The sequence below is a fragment of the Telopea speciosissima genome, chromosome 3, assembly GCF_018873765.1.
Source record: "Telopea speciosissima isolate NSW1024214 ecotype Mountain lineage chromosome 3, Tspe_v1, whole genome shotgun sequence".
Classification (NCBI taxonomy): Eukaryota; Viridiplantae; Streptophyta; class Magnoliopsida; order Proteales; family Proteaceae; genus Telopea; species Telopea speciosissima.
The window spans coordinates 53,737,419-53,752,199 of NC_057918.1; the positions used below are offsets into that span (position 1 = coordinate 53,737,419).

Genomic DNA, 14,781 nt, shown 5'->3' on the forward strand with positions numbered 1-14,781 from the left:
GGGGTCCCACCCGGGCCCGGCCAGCACCCAGGCGTAGCCTCACCCAGGCGCGGCCTTACCCAGGCCGGCCTGCACCCAGGCGCGTCCTCACCCAGGCGTGCCTCTCACCCAGGATCGGCATCATGGACGCAGACTTGATGTACACGGACACCGAGGCCGCTCGTCTATGACCCAATCGTGTCATTATAGACTTATGCCACCACCAGGACTCTGGGCCACCACTTAGAAGTCTCATCACCCAGACGGATTTAAGCACTAATGATGTTATCACCACACGTGAGTATCTATCCGCCAAGGATCTTGATACCACCAGGACACTCCCTCCTACGGGGGTAGAGCCCTACTACCCAGGGCCTCTATCCACTCAATGGCACACTCGCCATCAGACTGGGACTCTCCATATCATCATACTCCACTATAAAAGGAAAGGTACACCACCCTTAGAGGGGACATCTAAACTTATATTGAATAATTACTATTCATCTGTTTGCTCAGGAGATCTAACTTTGGCATCGGAGAGCCATAGGCCGAAACTACATTGGTTCTCTCTATTGACCCATTGGTTCACTTGCAGGTGATGGCACTCACAGGACCGCTCGACGATTTCTTGATGCAGCAAGTCATTTGGTGGGAAAAACATGGAAGCTCTACACCTGAGCTTACAAAGCTTGCAAGGTACTTACTTGGTCTTTGTTGTTCATCTTCTGATTGTGAGCGCAATTGGAGCATAGTTAATTTTGTTTTATTTTTACTTTTTATTTTTTGTGTGGATTTATGAAAGAATGGCTTAAAGAATAAAAAGTGATATTTTCATATTGTTAATTGTTCTTCAGATTGAAACCAAGAAAAGGAATAGGTTAGAGCATCAACGTTTTAATGATCGTGTCTACATCCAGTACAACCGCCGTCTTCAACTAAGATTCCAAGAAAGAAAAGAACAATGCAGAAATTATAATCCACTAGTGCTTGATGAGCTAGATTGGAGTAGTGAGTGGATGACTGGCGAATCAGATGATGAATTAGTTCCTAAGGATGATCTCACTTGGAGAACTGTATCAACAGTAACTAAGGCATCTTCATCATTTAATGGCCCCAATAGACCAAAGAGGTCTGGACCATCAACCAGTGGAGCGGCTCCAGCCATTGTCTCTTATTCACAGTGTGGTAGGGGGAGGACTGAGGAGTCTTCAAATGAAGAACTAGAGTTGGAGTTGGAGGAAGATGATGTGCGTGATGATGAAAATGTTGAGGATGATTATGGTATAGAAAGTGATTCTGCAGGCCAGCAACAGGAGGAAGAAGAAGAAGATTTAAATATACTTAAATGGGATTGAAATTTGAAGTAGTGAAGTACTTTATTGAAGATTGAACAATTTGTATTAGAATTTGGATGGTTTTTTTTAGACTTTTTTTCACTATAAGTATTTGAATGTTTAAGCTTTAAAGCTTACTTAATTTTGGCATCTTACTATTTTAGGTTATTTTATGTTTTTTTTTTTTTCATTGATGATTTTTGGAATGATTCAGAATTCAGATCACCCTAGGTTATTTCTTTTCCATTAAATTTGGCTTATCGATTCTTACTTTAGATACTTCTTAGTTCTTACACTTTATTTATGTATTGAGTATCGACTATTGACTGACAGGGTCACATGAGTAGAAATATAGTGGATGACCATAGTGCCTAGGCATTCGTTTTGGCATCATAGAGGTAAGTATAATAAATACTTACATATTTTACTTTTACCAGCCCTTTATTCTTTATATTTACTAATTTATAATGTTGTTTCATATTTATATGCTATATTACTATGATAATATGATGAACATTGTTTTTTCTTTTTTTATGAATATCTAGCATTGGTTTGACTCTTTAATATTTATTTAGCAAAGAGCCAAAGAAGTAGAATTATATAATTTTTAATATATGCTATTTGTGCCAAATAAAATGGTTATATAAAAAAAAGAACACTAGAATGCCTTGTTCGCCAAGGCGACGCCTTGCGTCCGCCCTATCGCCAAGGTGCTTAGGAAGGCCCTCAAATGTCGTGTCGCCTTGCCGCCTTGATAACTATGGTCAGCAGGTGCTGCTGGCTCAGCAGGTGCCACTGGCTCAATAATCACCTCCTCAACAGGTCGAATGCAACCTCATCAACAGTAGTAGTAGATAGCTGAAGGATGGTACTAGGAACTACATCAAAAGTAACTGTGCGGTCTTCATCAAAATCCAGATTGCAAGGCTTAGGAAGCTCATCACCATTCTCAATAAACTTGGCATGATTGGTTTCAACAATTTTGTTTATTGAACTAAGGCAGTAGAATCTGTAACCCTTGGACCTCTCAGGATATCCCATAAAGAAGCAGCTAACTGTTCTGGAGTCCAATACCCTCTCATGTGGGTTATATAATCTTGCTTCAGCTTTGCAATCCTAGACATGCAAGTGATTGAGACTAGGTTTTCTGTCAGTCCAAAGTTCAAAAGGGGTCTTTGCAACTGACTTACTAGGTACTCAATTTAGAATATAAACAGTTGTATTGGTTGCTTCCCCCCAAAGAGACTTTGGAAAATTGGTTTTACCAATCATGTTTCTCATCATGACTTTCAGAGCATGGTTCATTCTTTCTACAACCCCATTCTGTTGTGGTGTACCTAGCATAGAATACTGGGCAATATTAACCAGCTCTTGTAAGTACTTAGCAAAGGGCCCAAGAAATTAGGAAGAAACTCCATACTTGCCATAATACTCTCCACCTCTATCAGACCTCACTGTCTTAATTTTCTTTAAAAGAAAATTTTCCACCTATGCTTTGTAAATCATAAAGGCATCCAAAGAATTTGACTTCTCAAAAATGAGATAGAGATACCCATAACATGAGAAATCATCAATGAAAGTAATGAAATACCACTGACCATCCAGTGAAAGAGTAAGGAATGAACCACTAATATCTGTATGTACTAACTCAAGTAAATCACTACTATGAGCTGCCTTCATCTTCCCTTTCATGCAGTCCACACAATCATGTAAGTCTTGGAAGTCTAATGGTCCAAGAATCTCATCTCTGCCAAGTCTCTCTATCCTCTGTACAGAATATGACCCAAGCGCCTATGCCATAACATAGAAGAGCACTCATCTAGCATAGGGCGCTTGAAACTAACATTCAAAATTACTTGGGAATCACAGTTCAATTTATAAAGCCCATCAACAAAACTACCATTGTCAGCCACAATAGAATTATACATTAAATTGAAGCCATCTTTATTAAAATTAAAACAATATCCAACTCTTGAAAGTTTAGAGGTAGAAATCAAATTCCTCCTCATGGAGGGAACATACATAATGTCTTCTAAATCCAAAAATAATACATCAGATAAATAAATTCTAACTACTCCTATGGCTTCAACAGCAACCTCCACTCCATTGCCTACAAACACCGCCACCTCATCCTTGCTTGGTATCCTCCCTCTGATGAACCTCTGCAAGGAATGAGTGGCATGAATAGATGACCCAAATCAATCCACCATGAATCCATTAGGGCATCAACATTAAAGGATTCAACACAAACAAGAGACAAGTGAGTACCAGAATCCTTCTTCTTTGCCAACCAAGACTATCAGGCCCTATAGTCTTTCTTCATGTGCCCCTTCTTATGACACCAGAAACATTCCAGACTACTCATATCCTTTTGACCTGCATTAGGTTGATCCCACTGAAGTGTTTTGTCCTAGTTTGCCCTGTCATAAGGCCTGAACCTGTCTTTCTTGCTAAACCTTTTCTTGTTTTTGTAAGCTCTAAAACCACCCTTAGAAGTAGTATCATTTGTACTCTCAATTTTTTTCTTGCCCTTTTTGTTATTTTCTTCTTGTGTGCAAATGGAGACCAGCTCTTTCATGGTCCATTTTTCTCCCAAAGCAGTATAGGTAGTCTTCAATGTCTCAAATTGCTCTAGGAGGGAATTTAGAGTAAGACTAGAAAATCATTATCCAGATCAATCCCAAGATCCTTTAACTTCTTTGCAATGGAAGCTATCTTCAGAATATGCTTCCTCACACTTCCATTGCCATCAAACTTAGCTGAGAGAATCTGATTTATCAATTTTCCATTCTCAGTCTTCTAGAAAACCTCAAAAACTTCCTTAATGGCCGCAAGATATTCTGTGGCAGTGTCCATCTTTTCCATACTATCCTTCATAGTCTCAAGGATAGATTTTTTCATCGGAGTGATGCACTTCTTGTGAGTTGTTTCCCATTTTTTCAACTTTTGTTTCTCATCTGTGGTGTTGGAGGCAGTAACTATGGGCTTAGGCTCTTTAAAAGCTAAGCCCAACTCCATCAAACAAAGTGTCACATCCATGTCCTCTTTCCATTTCTTATAATTGTCCCTAGATAGGATAGGAACAGTGGAGAAAAGACTACCCTGAATAGACATCCTAGAGATAGTATAACCCAAATGAATACACATACAAAGTCTATGGGAGCATAACTTAAGTATGATCTAAACACACCAAAATATGAGTAAATTAGCCAGCATAGGAGACAATATAAAATACTAGCAATAAAAACCACATGAAAGTCACAATTGGACTACATCTTTACCCTTTGGGGCATAAGATGCATTGATCCTTTCATAAATCCATATTTACCATGAAAGAAATGATAATTTAAGAATCCTATCACCTTTGGGCATATAAAACCCTTAGATTATCATTCATTCTCATACGTGTGTGCATTCACATTTTCCTTTAAACTTGGATAGCATCACCTTTGGGCAAAAGTCACTAACTTTGCTGCCAAGGTAGAACTACAGAGAAAATTGGTGTGCCACTTTGGTGGTCAACATCTTATACCCATACAATTTCCATAAAAAAAATAGTTTTTGCAACCAGATAGTGGAAAAATATTCATTACACAAATTCAAACAATTTTAACAGTGTTCTGGTGTAATGATGACATGCACATAGAAGGTTTTGGCAAGTTTAAGTCCCCATAAATGATCAGAATTAAATCAAAATTCAAATCCAAACATAAAGAGTCAACCCCATACTGAAAAGACACAAAACATCGAAAATCATGCCTTGGAGGGACTGTTCAGACCAACCGAGAGCACTATGACGTAGGTCTCAAAGAGAAGAAGTCAACGAGCCAAAGAATGCCCCCAACGGAGCTTCCACGCCCTCTCATGTGCCGATCAAAGGCGGCGCATGATATCACACGCGCTGGTCAAAAGCGGGTTGAATTATGGTTCAAACATGCCAAACCGGACCGATCCAATTGAACCAAACCAGACAATGGTCAATGAACTGGTCAAAAAAATTTGGGTCACAATTTCGGGTCTCAAGTCAAGTTACCTTTGCCCTGGTTGGGTTATTTTGGTCGGGTCAACCGTGACCTGCACGAAACCCAAAACCTTTTTTTAAAATAACTTGGGCAAGTGAGATCTACTCTTCGGTCGGGCGGTGCGTGAGGGCGTGTCCATCACCGGCCGGCAGTGATCCACCAGCCGTTTTGTTCGTCTTGCCGAGAGTGTCACTATGGTGACATCAAAAAGAAATTTTACTGGTCAAAAATTCCGTCAGCGATGGAAATGTGTAGGGTTCCAAATTTTTTTTTGGGAAAATTTTTGGGGAAAAACCTTGATCTCTTTCAAGATCAAGATCGATCCATATCTACCTTAACTTTGTTGATTCTAGATTCATATGGGATGTCTCTGATGCCAATTGTAAGAATTAGGGTTTGAATAATGTAAAACTCTACTGGAATGCCAATATCAATCTCTAAAATACATCATTAATGGAGATAAAAAGAGGGAAGTTGTAATGTACCTTGCAACATGAAGAACTATAAAAATAATTCTCAAGCAATCTCCTCTAGCAACCCTTGACGAATCAAGTTTTAAAGGGATCTTCTGCAATCTCCCGTTCTTCACCTATAGAATACTCTTTCTTGTGGGAGAAAAGAGAAAGTGAATGACGTGACTGCAGGGATCCTCCTTAATAGTGCTTATAATACTATCCCAAAACCCAAATCCACTTCCATAATGGGCTTGGGTTGACCCATCTCATTAAACCGGGTGACATGCTTGAACCAGCCCATGTATTAAGATCCTATCTAAAGAACTTGACCCAATAATTAATTACGCCTATAAAATAACCTTAGAAATTTCTTACACTAAGTAGTAGAGTCTGTAAGAAGAGGTGGAGTCTTCCCAGGAGGTAAAATCTATAAGAGAGTGGAGTTTTCCAAGGGTGGAAGATGAGTTCTATAAAAGGAGAAAGGTGGTTACCAAAGAAGATAGTGAGAATCCAAGTGAGAGTCCAAAGGGGTAGAACATGGGTACAAGGACCAACTGAGGATCAAAGAGTGAATGAAAGATGAGAGAAATTAAGGTGTACAAGCTAGGGTCTTGGATTTGGGTATCAAATCGTAAAAGTTGTACTATTTCTCTTCTCTTCATTCTTTTTTGAAGATTGAATCTCATTCCATAGACGTAGATGATTTTACCGAACCACGTAAATCTCTTATCTCTTCTGTATGTACTCGTTTTATTTTTTAACATATGTTTTTACGTGTCATACACAATTCGAAGCGTTACATTTTCTGTGCTGTACACGATTTCGTGTGTTATTCACATAAGAAAACAGAACGTTACTTCCAACCCCAATGTTTACACAATAATTTCTTTTTTTTTTAACAGAAAAATTAACCATCACAAATAAATACTAGATAAAAATGGTCCATACATATTTACTATACCTGAAAACCCTTTGAAAAAATCAAAGAATTATGGGTTGCAAACACAAAGATGACACAATATAACCACTACAAAATATAAGAAAACGGAGGGTGGCAATGGTGCAAAACTGCTGCCATAAACCGTTCCTCCACCAACAAATGGTCCCCAACCCGTACCCGAGCCCGTGTCCAAACCCGTAGATGCTCCTACACCAGTACCAGTACCAGTACCGGTACCCGGATCAGACACAGGTCTACTGCCACCAATAGGAGTTGGAACAGTGGGACCCGATATTACGCCGGCATTCATGGTCAACTGGTCAATCATCATAGGAGACTTGGGTTCAGTACTAGATGCTAATGCATACTTAACCCCAGCTCCATCCCCTGAAGGCACAAAGAAAGCCCCATTAACCAACATGTCCCCCTCAGACCTCCAATCCCACTTCAGCCACTCACTCTTCCCCACTGTGTCCAATCTTCTTGTCACCTCTTTTGCATTCGGGTTCGCCGGTGCTATGTACCGGTTCCCCTGACTGTTTATCGTTGGGTTTGTGCTCCCGCCGACGGCATACATTCCCCATTCAGTGTAATCGTTATTGACAACATGGAAGTAACCATGCCTGCACCTCGGCATCCTCTGCTCTAACCCCTCACCAAAATGGTTCAATGCCACTGTCACTTGCATCCCTGAGTCCGCAACAAAGTCATCACTGTGTCCCAGAAGCATCACCTATTTGGAAATATTAATTAATGTTATTACATAATAATTAACACTCAATAATCACATTATTCAAAGTCTTTAGTTTGTTTGGTTAGGGATCCTGCTACACACTTGATATTTGTATGGACACATAACACTTCACGACTGCCCAACTGGCAGTACATGGATGGATGAATGGATGGATAGATGGATTATGTGATAGATCTGTAGATTTCTACCTAACAACGAACAAGGAAAATGGCTCACGTTCAACCGGAAGTTTTTGAAAATTACTTTATTCTCACTAGGGGTATCAAATGCTTGGTTCGATTCTCCCATAAAAAAAAAAAAGTTTGGTTCGATCCGGTTCAGTAGATTTTTTTTTGGCATATATTGGTTCAGATCAAAACCAGACCAATAAGTTGTTCTGTTTAAAAAAACAACATATGCGGAACTGATAGCTATTTGTCTGGTCAGTTTGGTCCGTTATCAGTTTCTTTCAATAGTCTGTCATCGGTCTGGTCTCATTTTTTCATGTATAAAAAAGGAAGAAAATGTAAAAAAAAAAAAATATATATATATATATATATATATATATTTTTTTATAGGTTTCTGTTCAAACGGTCGGTTTCGGTTATCTTATCAGTCCCTCTAGTCGGTTTCGGTTATTTTATCAGTCCCTCTAGTCGGTTTCAGGCTTTTTAACGGTTTCTAAATCTAAAACCACTATCAAACCGATAAGGAATTGGGCCGTTCGGTTCGATCCCATTGGTCCAAATGACCAATTGGTCTCATTTTTTACACTTCTATTCGCATAAAAATTAAAAGGAAAAAAGAACTCTATCCGGGAGTGTGGCCTACGCCAGCACTCCCATGAGTCTATCTCTCGAACGAAATTTTGCTGCTACACAAATACCCCTTAAGATCCCATTTCCTTGGCTGCTAGCCTTGTAGCAGGAACATTCCTGCTATGGGCATAGCACCAAATTTTATCCCTATCTCTCTCCTCCACATATGAAAAGACAACTCTGCCTCCTTGTTTTAAGGAAGAGAGAGATAGACACATGGGGAGTGATGGCGTAGGCCACACTCATGGATAAAAAAATTGCTTCCCTAATTTAAAAAAAAGGGAAAAAGATCTCTGTCCGGGAATGTGGTCTACAATAGCACTCTCATGAGTCTTTCTCTCTCTTCTCCATAAAAGACACCTCTGTCCCCTTGTTTTGAGGAGGAGAGAGATAGACACATGAGAGTGCTAATGTAAGCCACACTCCCAGACAGAAAACTGCATTCCTTAAAAAATAAGGATTTTTTTTATTAAAAAATTTTTTGGGACACTCCCATGGTCATAGTTGTTTGAGTTCTCAAAGATAAGAGGGGATTGGGGTCATCTTAGTTTGCGTGTAAAATTTGGTGGTACAAATCAGCTATATAGTTTATTACATGGTTTTAGTGCATAGTATCAGAATAGGTATCGGTCAACTCAGAATTCAATACAGTATCAGCAAAGATCGGCTGTATCGGACAAATTTGCCTCTAATCCTCTATTAAAAATAGATTTTTTGGACCAATTTACCCCATATCTGTATCGTATCAACACAATATTATGATTGGCAAGGTGCAAAATCAATACAGATCAAACGATCCAATACCGATACGTATACTGATATTTATAACCTTGGTTTATTATGTATTTACATTTTTTTAGTTTTAAATAAAAAATAAAAATAAACTGGAACTGACTCTTAAAACAACCTTAGACAGATTTACACTTTTTCTTTTGGTAAAAATATTACTCCTTCAAATGATTTCGAAAGAATCATATTGACAATGATTTGCAAATTAATTGGTTTGATTATCTAGCCATGACTAAATGATGAAGTTTTTGTTTTTTTTTGGTAAGGACTAAATGATGAAGTGGATAACATGTTTACTAAATTTAAGACAGCTTAATTGCCTAGTATGGTGTCCACTAAAACAAATTATCAAATAATGAAAAAGTTGAAGAATTAGCATTTTTGAATCATCACAAATAGGGCTGCAACAGGTCGGATTGGGTCGGGCTTTATAAAACTCTAGCCTAACCCTAAGTTCCCTTAGTTTAGTCCTGGCCAGATCCAACCCTGACCCGGCCTCAGGATCGGGCCGGGATGACCCTGATTGGTCTTAATATTGGGGAGGGGGAAGGGAGATGCATGAATTGGACTGGACTGGAGAAAAAATTATCAAATTTACGTAAAATAATATTATAATTAAATGTATTATATCACTTGTTATGTTCATATATAATGTAATATATTATATAACAAAATGTGGGTGACATGTAAAGTTTATAATGTATATTATATCAATATATATTTTATAGTATAACTTAAAACAGGCTTGGGCTGGGTCAGTTTTGGATCGAGTCGGATCGGGCCAGACTTAGCTTGAGACCTCAACCCTAACCCGACCCGATCCTGAGTCAGGGTTAAAAATTTCCAATCCTAACCTGACCTCAAGGCCTAGATATCTCAACCCATTCGGGCTCAAGACAGGTCCGGGCTTACGGGGCCAAACTTGCACCCCCAATCACAAACAAGAAAGACCCGAGTTATCCTTCAACCAAATCCGTTGACTGATGGCTTCGGTTGACATCCATAGGGTATAGGGTTCCAGTGGAAAATAGTATTATGGAGGGACGGAAATCGGCAGTCACTCATGACTTTACGATTCCTTCACCGCACAGTGAAGGAAAACTTTCGCATTTATGAAAAAACACACATTACCTTATCATGATGGGAGAAATGGTTATTTGATATAGTGATGCCAGTAGAGCCGTGGGTAACGTCGATGAGACCATCAGTACAACTGGAGAGGGTGCAATGGTCGACCCAAATCCTACTTGATTCTTTAATGGTGATCCCATCACCGTCCGATTTCGCCGGAACACAGTCATGGATGTGGATGTTATGGATAATCACATTTCTAACTTGTTCTATGATGAGACACCCAGCGCCGACGATATGAACATTAGCACCACGGCCATCCACGGTCATGAAGCTACTCATCAAGAGCTTATCTTTAAGCTTTATAGTCATATCGCCGGAGAAGATGATCCAAAGGGGCTGATTTAAAGACACACCATACCGGAACGTGCCTGGCTTCAAAGCATCAGAAGAGTCGGTAACAATGTAGGTTGCGCCACCCTTGCCGCCCAGTGCATCACGGCCAAAACCAATGCCACAATCGGCCAAATGCTGCCGATTAGATGCCCAATTTGGATCACACCGCCAGCAGTCGTCGACGGGGTTTCCGGTGGGACAAACAATTGTCTGATCCTTCTCATGGATACTCATAAGCTGCTTTCTTGAGAGGTACTCCTTAACCTTCCATTGCACCTCTTGAACAATTGCTTCAGGGTCTGGGTGCTCATGAGGAAGAAGAGTAAGGTTAAGGGTTGCATTTGTAAGAGAAGAAAGAAAGCTTAAGAGGAAAATGAAGAGAATGTAGAGCATCTTATTCTAGAGTTGAAGCTCCTCCTTCCTTCTTGTCCAATGCAATTGAGCTACACTAGTTAAGGATGTTAAGGTAAACGAAGTGTTTATATTTATAATAAGAATACAGTGAGTCTTTACTCTTTAAATGGTAGGAAATGTCGGAAAGTTCTCATGGATTTTAGCAGCTAGAATAGAAAGGGTCGGTGATGATGGAGACACCACGAGTGGTGATGAAGAGAATCTCTCATGGCAGTTACATTCCTGTCGTGCATTCTAATCTATCATTCTAAAGGGACGGTAAAAGGGAAAGAAACTGTCAACTGTTAATTATTCTGTTGCCGGGACAACGGTTATGGAAACGTGATAGTTTATTATATATTTAATCGGATTCGATTTAGTGTATGAATCGATGAATGTTAAATGACTTGACTTAACATGTCTTATTAACTTGAATCTTGAAAAGAACTAAAGTTAAAGGATTTGATTTAATGCAAAGAAAAGAAGTTAACAAGGGCTTAAAAGCTTTACGTTATGAATCAGGCACTTAATTGGTTGTGAAAAAATATTGTGCTTTTTTGTGTACTTATCTTTGAGAGACTTTATAAATCAAATCAGAGTGAATAAAGAAAAAAGGGCGCCTGAGATTCGATTGGAATTTGAAAGCTTATCAAGTTTATCCAATAATAATGAATCACTTCCAGTTGAAGGCGCCGCAAAACAAACATGGGGAAGCGGGCAACACTTTTGCTTCCATGTGAATGGGGATGGGATTGCACTTTGCTTGGCGATGTAATCAAGGGAAGGATTTAAATTTCCGAGTCATAAAGTGGATAGGAGAAAGCCCAATCTTTGAGGGAATGAATATGTGTGTTATTAGTCAATATCAACCGGATAAGAGCCAGTCGATCCTGACTTAAAATCTTGGATCAAAGGTGATTTTTTATAAAAAAGTTCATCATTCGATCCGATCCATTCCAACCCAATCTTATAGGTTTGTGTCTGATTGGAAGGGAAATTATGTAAATACAAAATTAAAATGATACGTTTTGTAATTATTGTTGTATGTCTAACTGTAAGCGCTGGGCACTTATTGCTTATTAGTGGGACTGGCATCAATACTTAAAGGGTACAAATCTGGTTCGATAAAAATTAATAAATCTATCTCTTTCTTTAGTTTTATGAAGAAAGGAAATCATCACATATTTGAATCTGCAGTGAAATAATTGATCTGGGTTCTTTAGTATCTCAAGATTATCAAACAATAAATGTCACACCCCTACTTCTAGCGGCTGTACTTCCATCCTACTTCCATGCTTTCTGCGAGCATCATTTGTCTTTATGACCATCCAACGGCTCCTCTTGAAAAAATTCAATTTTTTTGAAAATCACCCATGACCTGTTTGAACCACCTTAAACCCCAACACTTACTCAAACCAAACCCATCAACCCTTAAACCAAACTAGTTTCAAAACATTTAGGAAAAGAAAAACCCCCCAATATTCTTCTCTTCTTTCAAAAAACTCAAAGCAACACTCAGGAAGCTCTTCTCCTCTTCTTCCGAAAACTCAGAGCAACACTCAGGAAGCACCACCATCGAACTCAGAGATCTTCTCCGCTTCTTTCGATAATGCAGAGCAAGACCACCGCGTTATGGTGTTCCAAATGTAAGTATTTTTTATCATTTTACTCCCTCTCTGTGGATGAATAATTTTTTTCCTTTTTTCTTCTCCCATCCCCTTCCAACCCCCTCACTCTATATTTACCTTTTGAGTTTCAGCTCTTAATTATTTCTGGCTTTACAATCGAACTCAGAGCTCTTCTCCTCTTCTTTCAAAAACTCAGAGCAAGACCATCGTTCTAGTGTTCCTAATGTAAGTATTTTTTTCATTTTACTCCCTCTCTGTGGATGAATAATCTTTTCCCTTTTTTTTTCTCCCTTCCCATTCTAGTCCCTTCACTCTATATTTACCTTTTGAGTTTCAACTCTTGATTATTTCTGGCTTTAGAATTTTAGACATAGCATTTAGCATATCATTTCACGTTTAGAAGTTGGGAGTTTGCTAGATTCTAGGCTAATATGTTATAGATGTAAATATTATTGCATTTTCTATGTTGGATAATTTGATATCATCTCACCTTCCCTTGACTAAGTAGTCTACCAAGCTCTTCAATTGCAAGTGATTACGTGCTTCCTGTGCCCAGATCAACCACCATTCTAGATTTAACAAGTCCCACGGCCTTCTTTGCAAGAGCATGCTTTGAAGCATCCTGTGCCTCATGAGTTGTATCTAAGATTTTCATAAGAATGTTATTTTCAGCACTTTATTTAGAATTAATTTCAACTGCGAGAAAAGAAAGAAACAAGAATAGTAAAGCACAAATCATCAACTGTACACATTGTTGCGTCAAGAAATCTCCACCAAGAGTCCTATTGAGCTTAGACCTGCACAAGAGAACAAGATGGACACCAGAGAGCCGGTTTTCACCAGCAGGGGACTCTTCGATGCCTAAGTCAAATCTCTTTTAGCAACAATTGAGAATAGTGAAGATGATTTGCAAGGGGTTATACCTGAGTATATATAGAGTTGGTGATGAGCCTAGTAGCTCTAGAGAGATAGAGAGTCCCGTTATGACAGCTTCTATTCTTGGTGAGAATATCGATGAGAGAGTGTGATCTCTCTTTTTCTCTTTCTTGCTTCTATTTCAGTAGGTTCCATATCTAAAGAGATGGACCTAAGGAAGGTTTGTTTTACACCTATGTGGTGTGCGGGGCCACTTTTGGCCAATCCCTTACTAGTTCGGGTCGTGGACGTGGCCCACTGGGCCTCAGGGCCATAGTGACCAGCTTACGTGTCATGGCCTGATTGGACGGTTATATTTGGGTATAACATAAGCCCCCCAATCCAACAAACCTACGAAGATTTGTTGGGGTAAGAAATGTAGTACCGTACGGTTCCTGGCACTTTTGTCCTTATCCAAACGGCTTGATGTCTTTTTTGGGTGTCCTTTTTCAGACCGCACGGTGGGATAGTCCTTTCAATATTCCTTCATCCGAGCAGTTTTTCCCTTGCGTATCTGTAGTTGTGAAGCAAGGTGTCTGTCAAATTCCCTTTTGTGACGTGACTGCCTGGCCTAAGGTTTGGGCTAGGCTCCAATTTGTCAGTCCAGGTGTCTTAGAGTTATGGTTCTTGTCGCTTCAGTTGCCGTCGGAGCCATCATGAGGGGTTTTGAGGGTCTTGGTTGGGCCTATGGGGGTTTTCCACGTCATTGGGCGCGCCGATCGATGTGAAGGAGTGAAGGATTTTCTTTTCAAATTTTTGAATCTTGTCATTTTAAGCATACATCGGTTCATTTCGCGGGCGCCACTTTTGTGGCGCATTTAATGAGCCATGCTCATATATCTTTGGTTCCCTTCTTTGGTTCAAGTCTTTTTTCCTTTTTGATTTCTTCTTTTCCAGTTTCTATAGCGTTCTCTTCTTTCTTGGGTGATTTCTGTGGTGGTTTGCGGTCGAGGAAGCTTCTCTAATGGTATGCCCCTAGGAATCTCCAGTACTTTCAAGTTCATGATTGTAATACATAATGAATTGGTATGGTATATTCATACCCTAGCATATGAATAGTAAGAACTAGAATTCTTATCGATACTGGTTTTGAGATCTGTAGATTCGTAGAACAGAAGAAGGGTACGCACGCTACAACTAGTAGCCTGGGGAAAAGTCTAGCGTGCTAGTAGCATAGCCGCCTTTAAAAATGCTCTAGAGCGCAGAGCTTCAAGATGTGATAGGCTAGTGCTCTACTCTAGCTTGCTTCTGAAAGCGGAGCTCGTTGCTATTAAACTGACAAACGTAGGCTTTCAAGCTCGGAGGCTA

General features: G+C 39.5%; 2 protein-coding genes across 2 annotated transcripts; one reads left to right on the forward strand and one right to left on the reverse strand.

Moving 5' to 3' along the window:
- Positions 1-577: 577 nt before the first annotated feature.
- LOC122655289 lies at positions 578-1,334 on the forward strand. Its single transcript, XM_043849493.1, has 2 exons — positions 578-730; positions 834-1,334. The coding sequence occupies exons 1-2, from the start codon at positions 578-580 to the stop codon at positions 1,332-1,334; spliced, it is 654 nt and encodes a 217-aa protein (XP_043705428.1).
- Positions 1,335-2,120: 786 nt separating this feature from the next.
- Positions 2,121-10,930, reverse strand: LOC122655290 (probable pectate lyase 5). The gene is made up of 4 exons (XM_043849494.1): positions 10,202-10,930; positions 6,873-7,463; positions 4,122-4,415; positions 2,121-2,429 (listed from the first exon to the last, which is right to left on the reverse strand). Exons 1-4 carry the CDS (start codon positions 10,928-10,930, stop codon positions 2,121-2,123), a joined length of 1,923 nt encoding a protein of 640 aa, XP_043705429.1.
- Between the last annotated feature and the right edge of the window lie 3,851 nt (positions 10,931-14,781).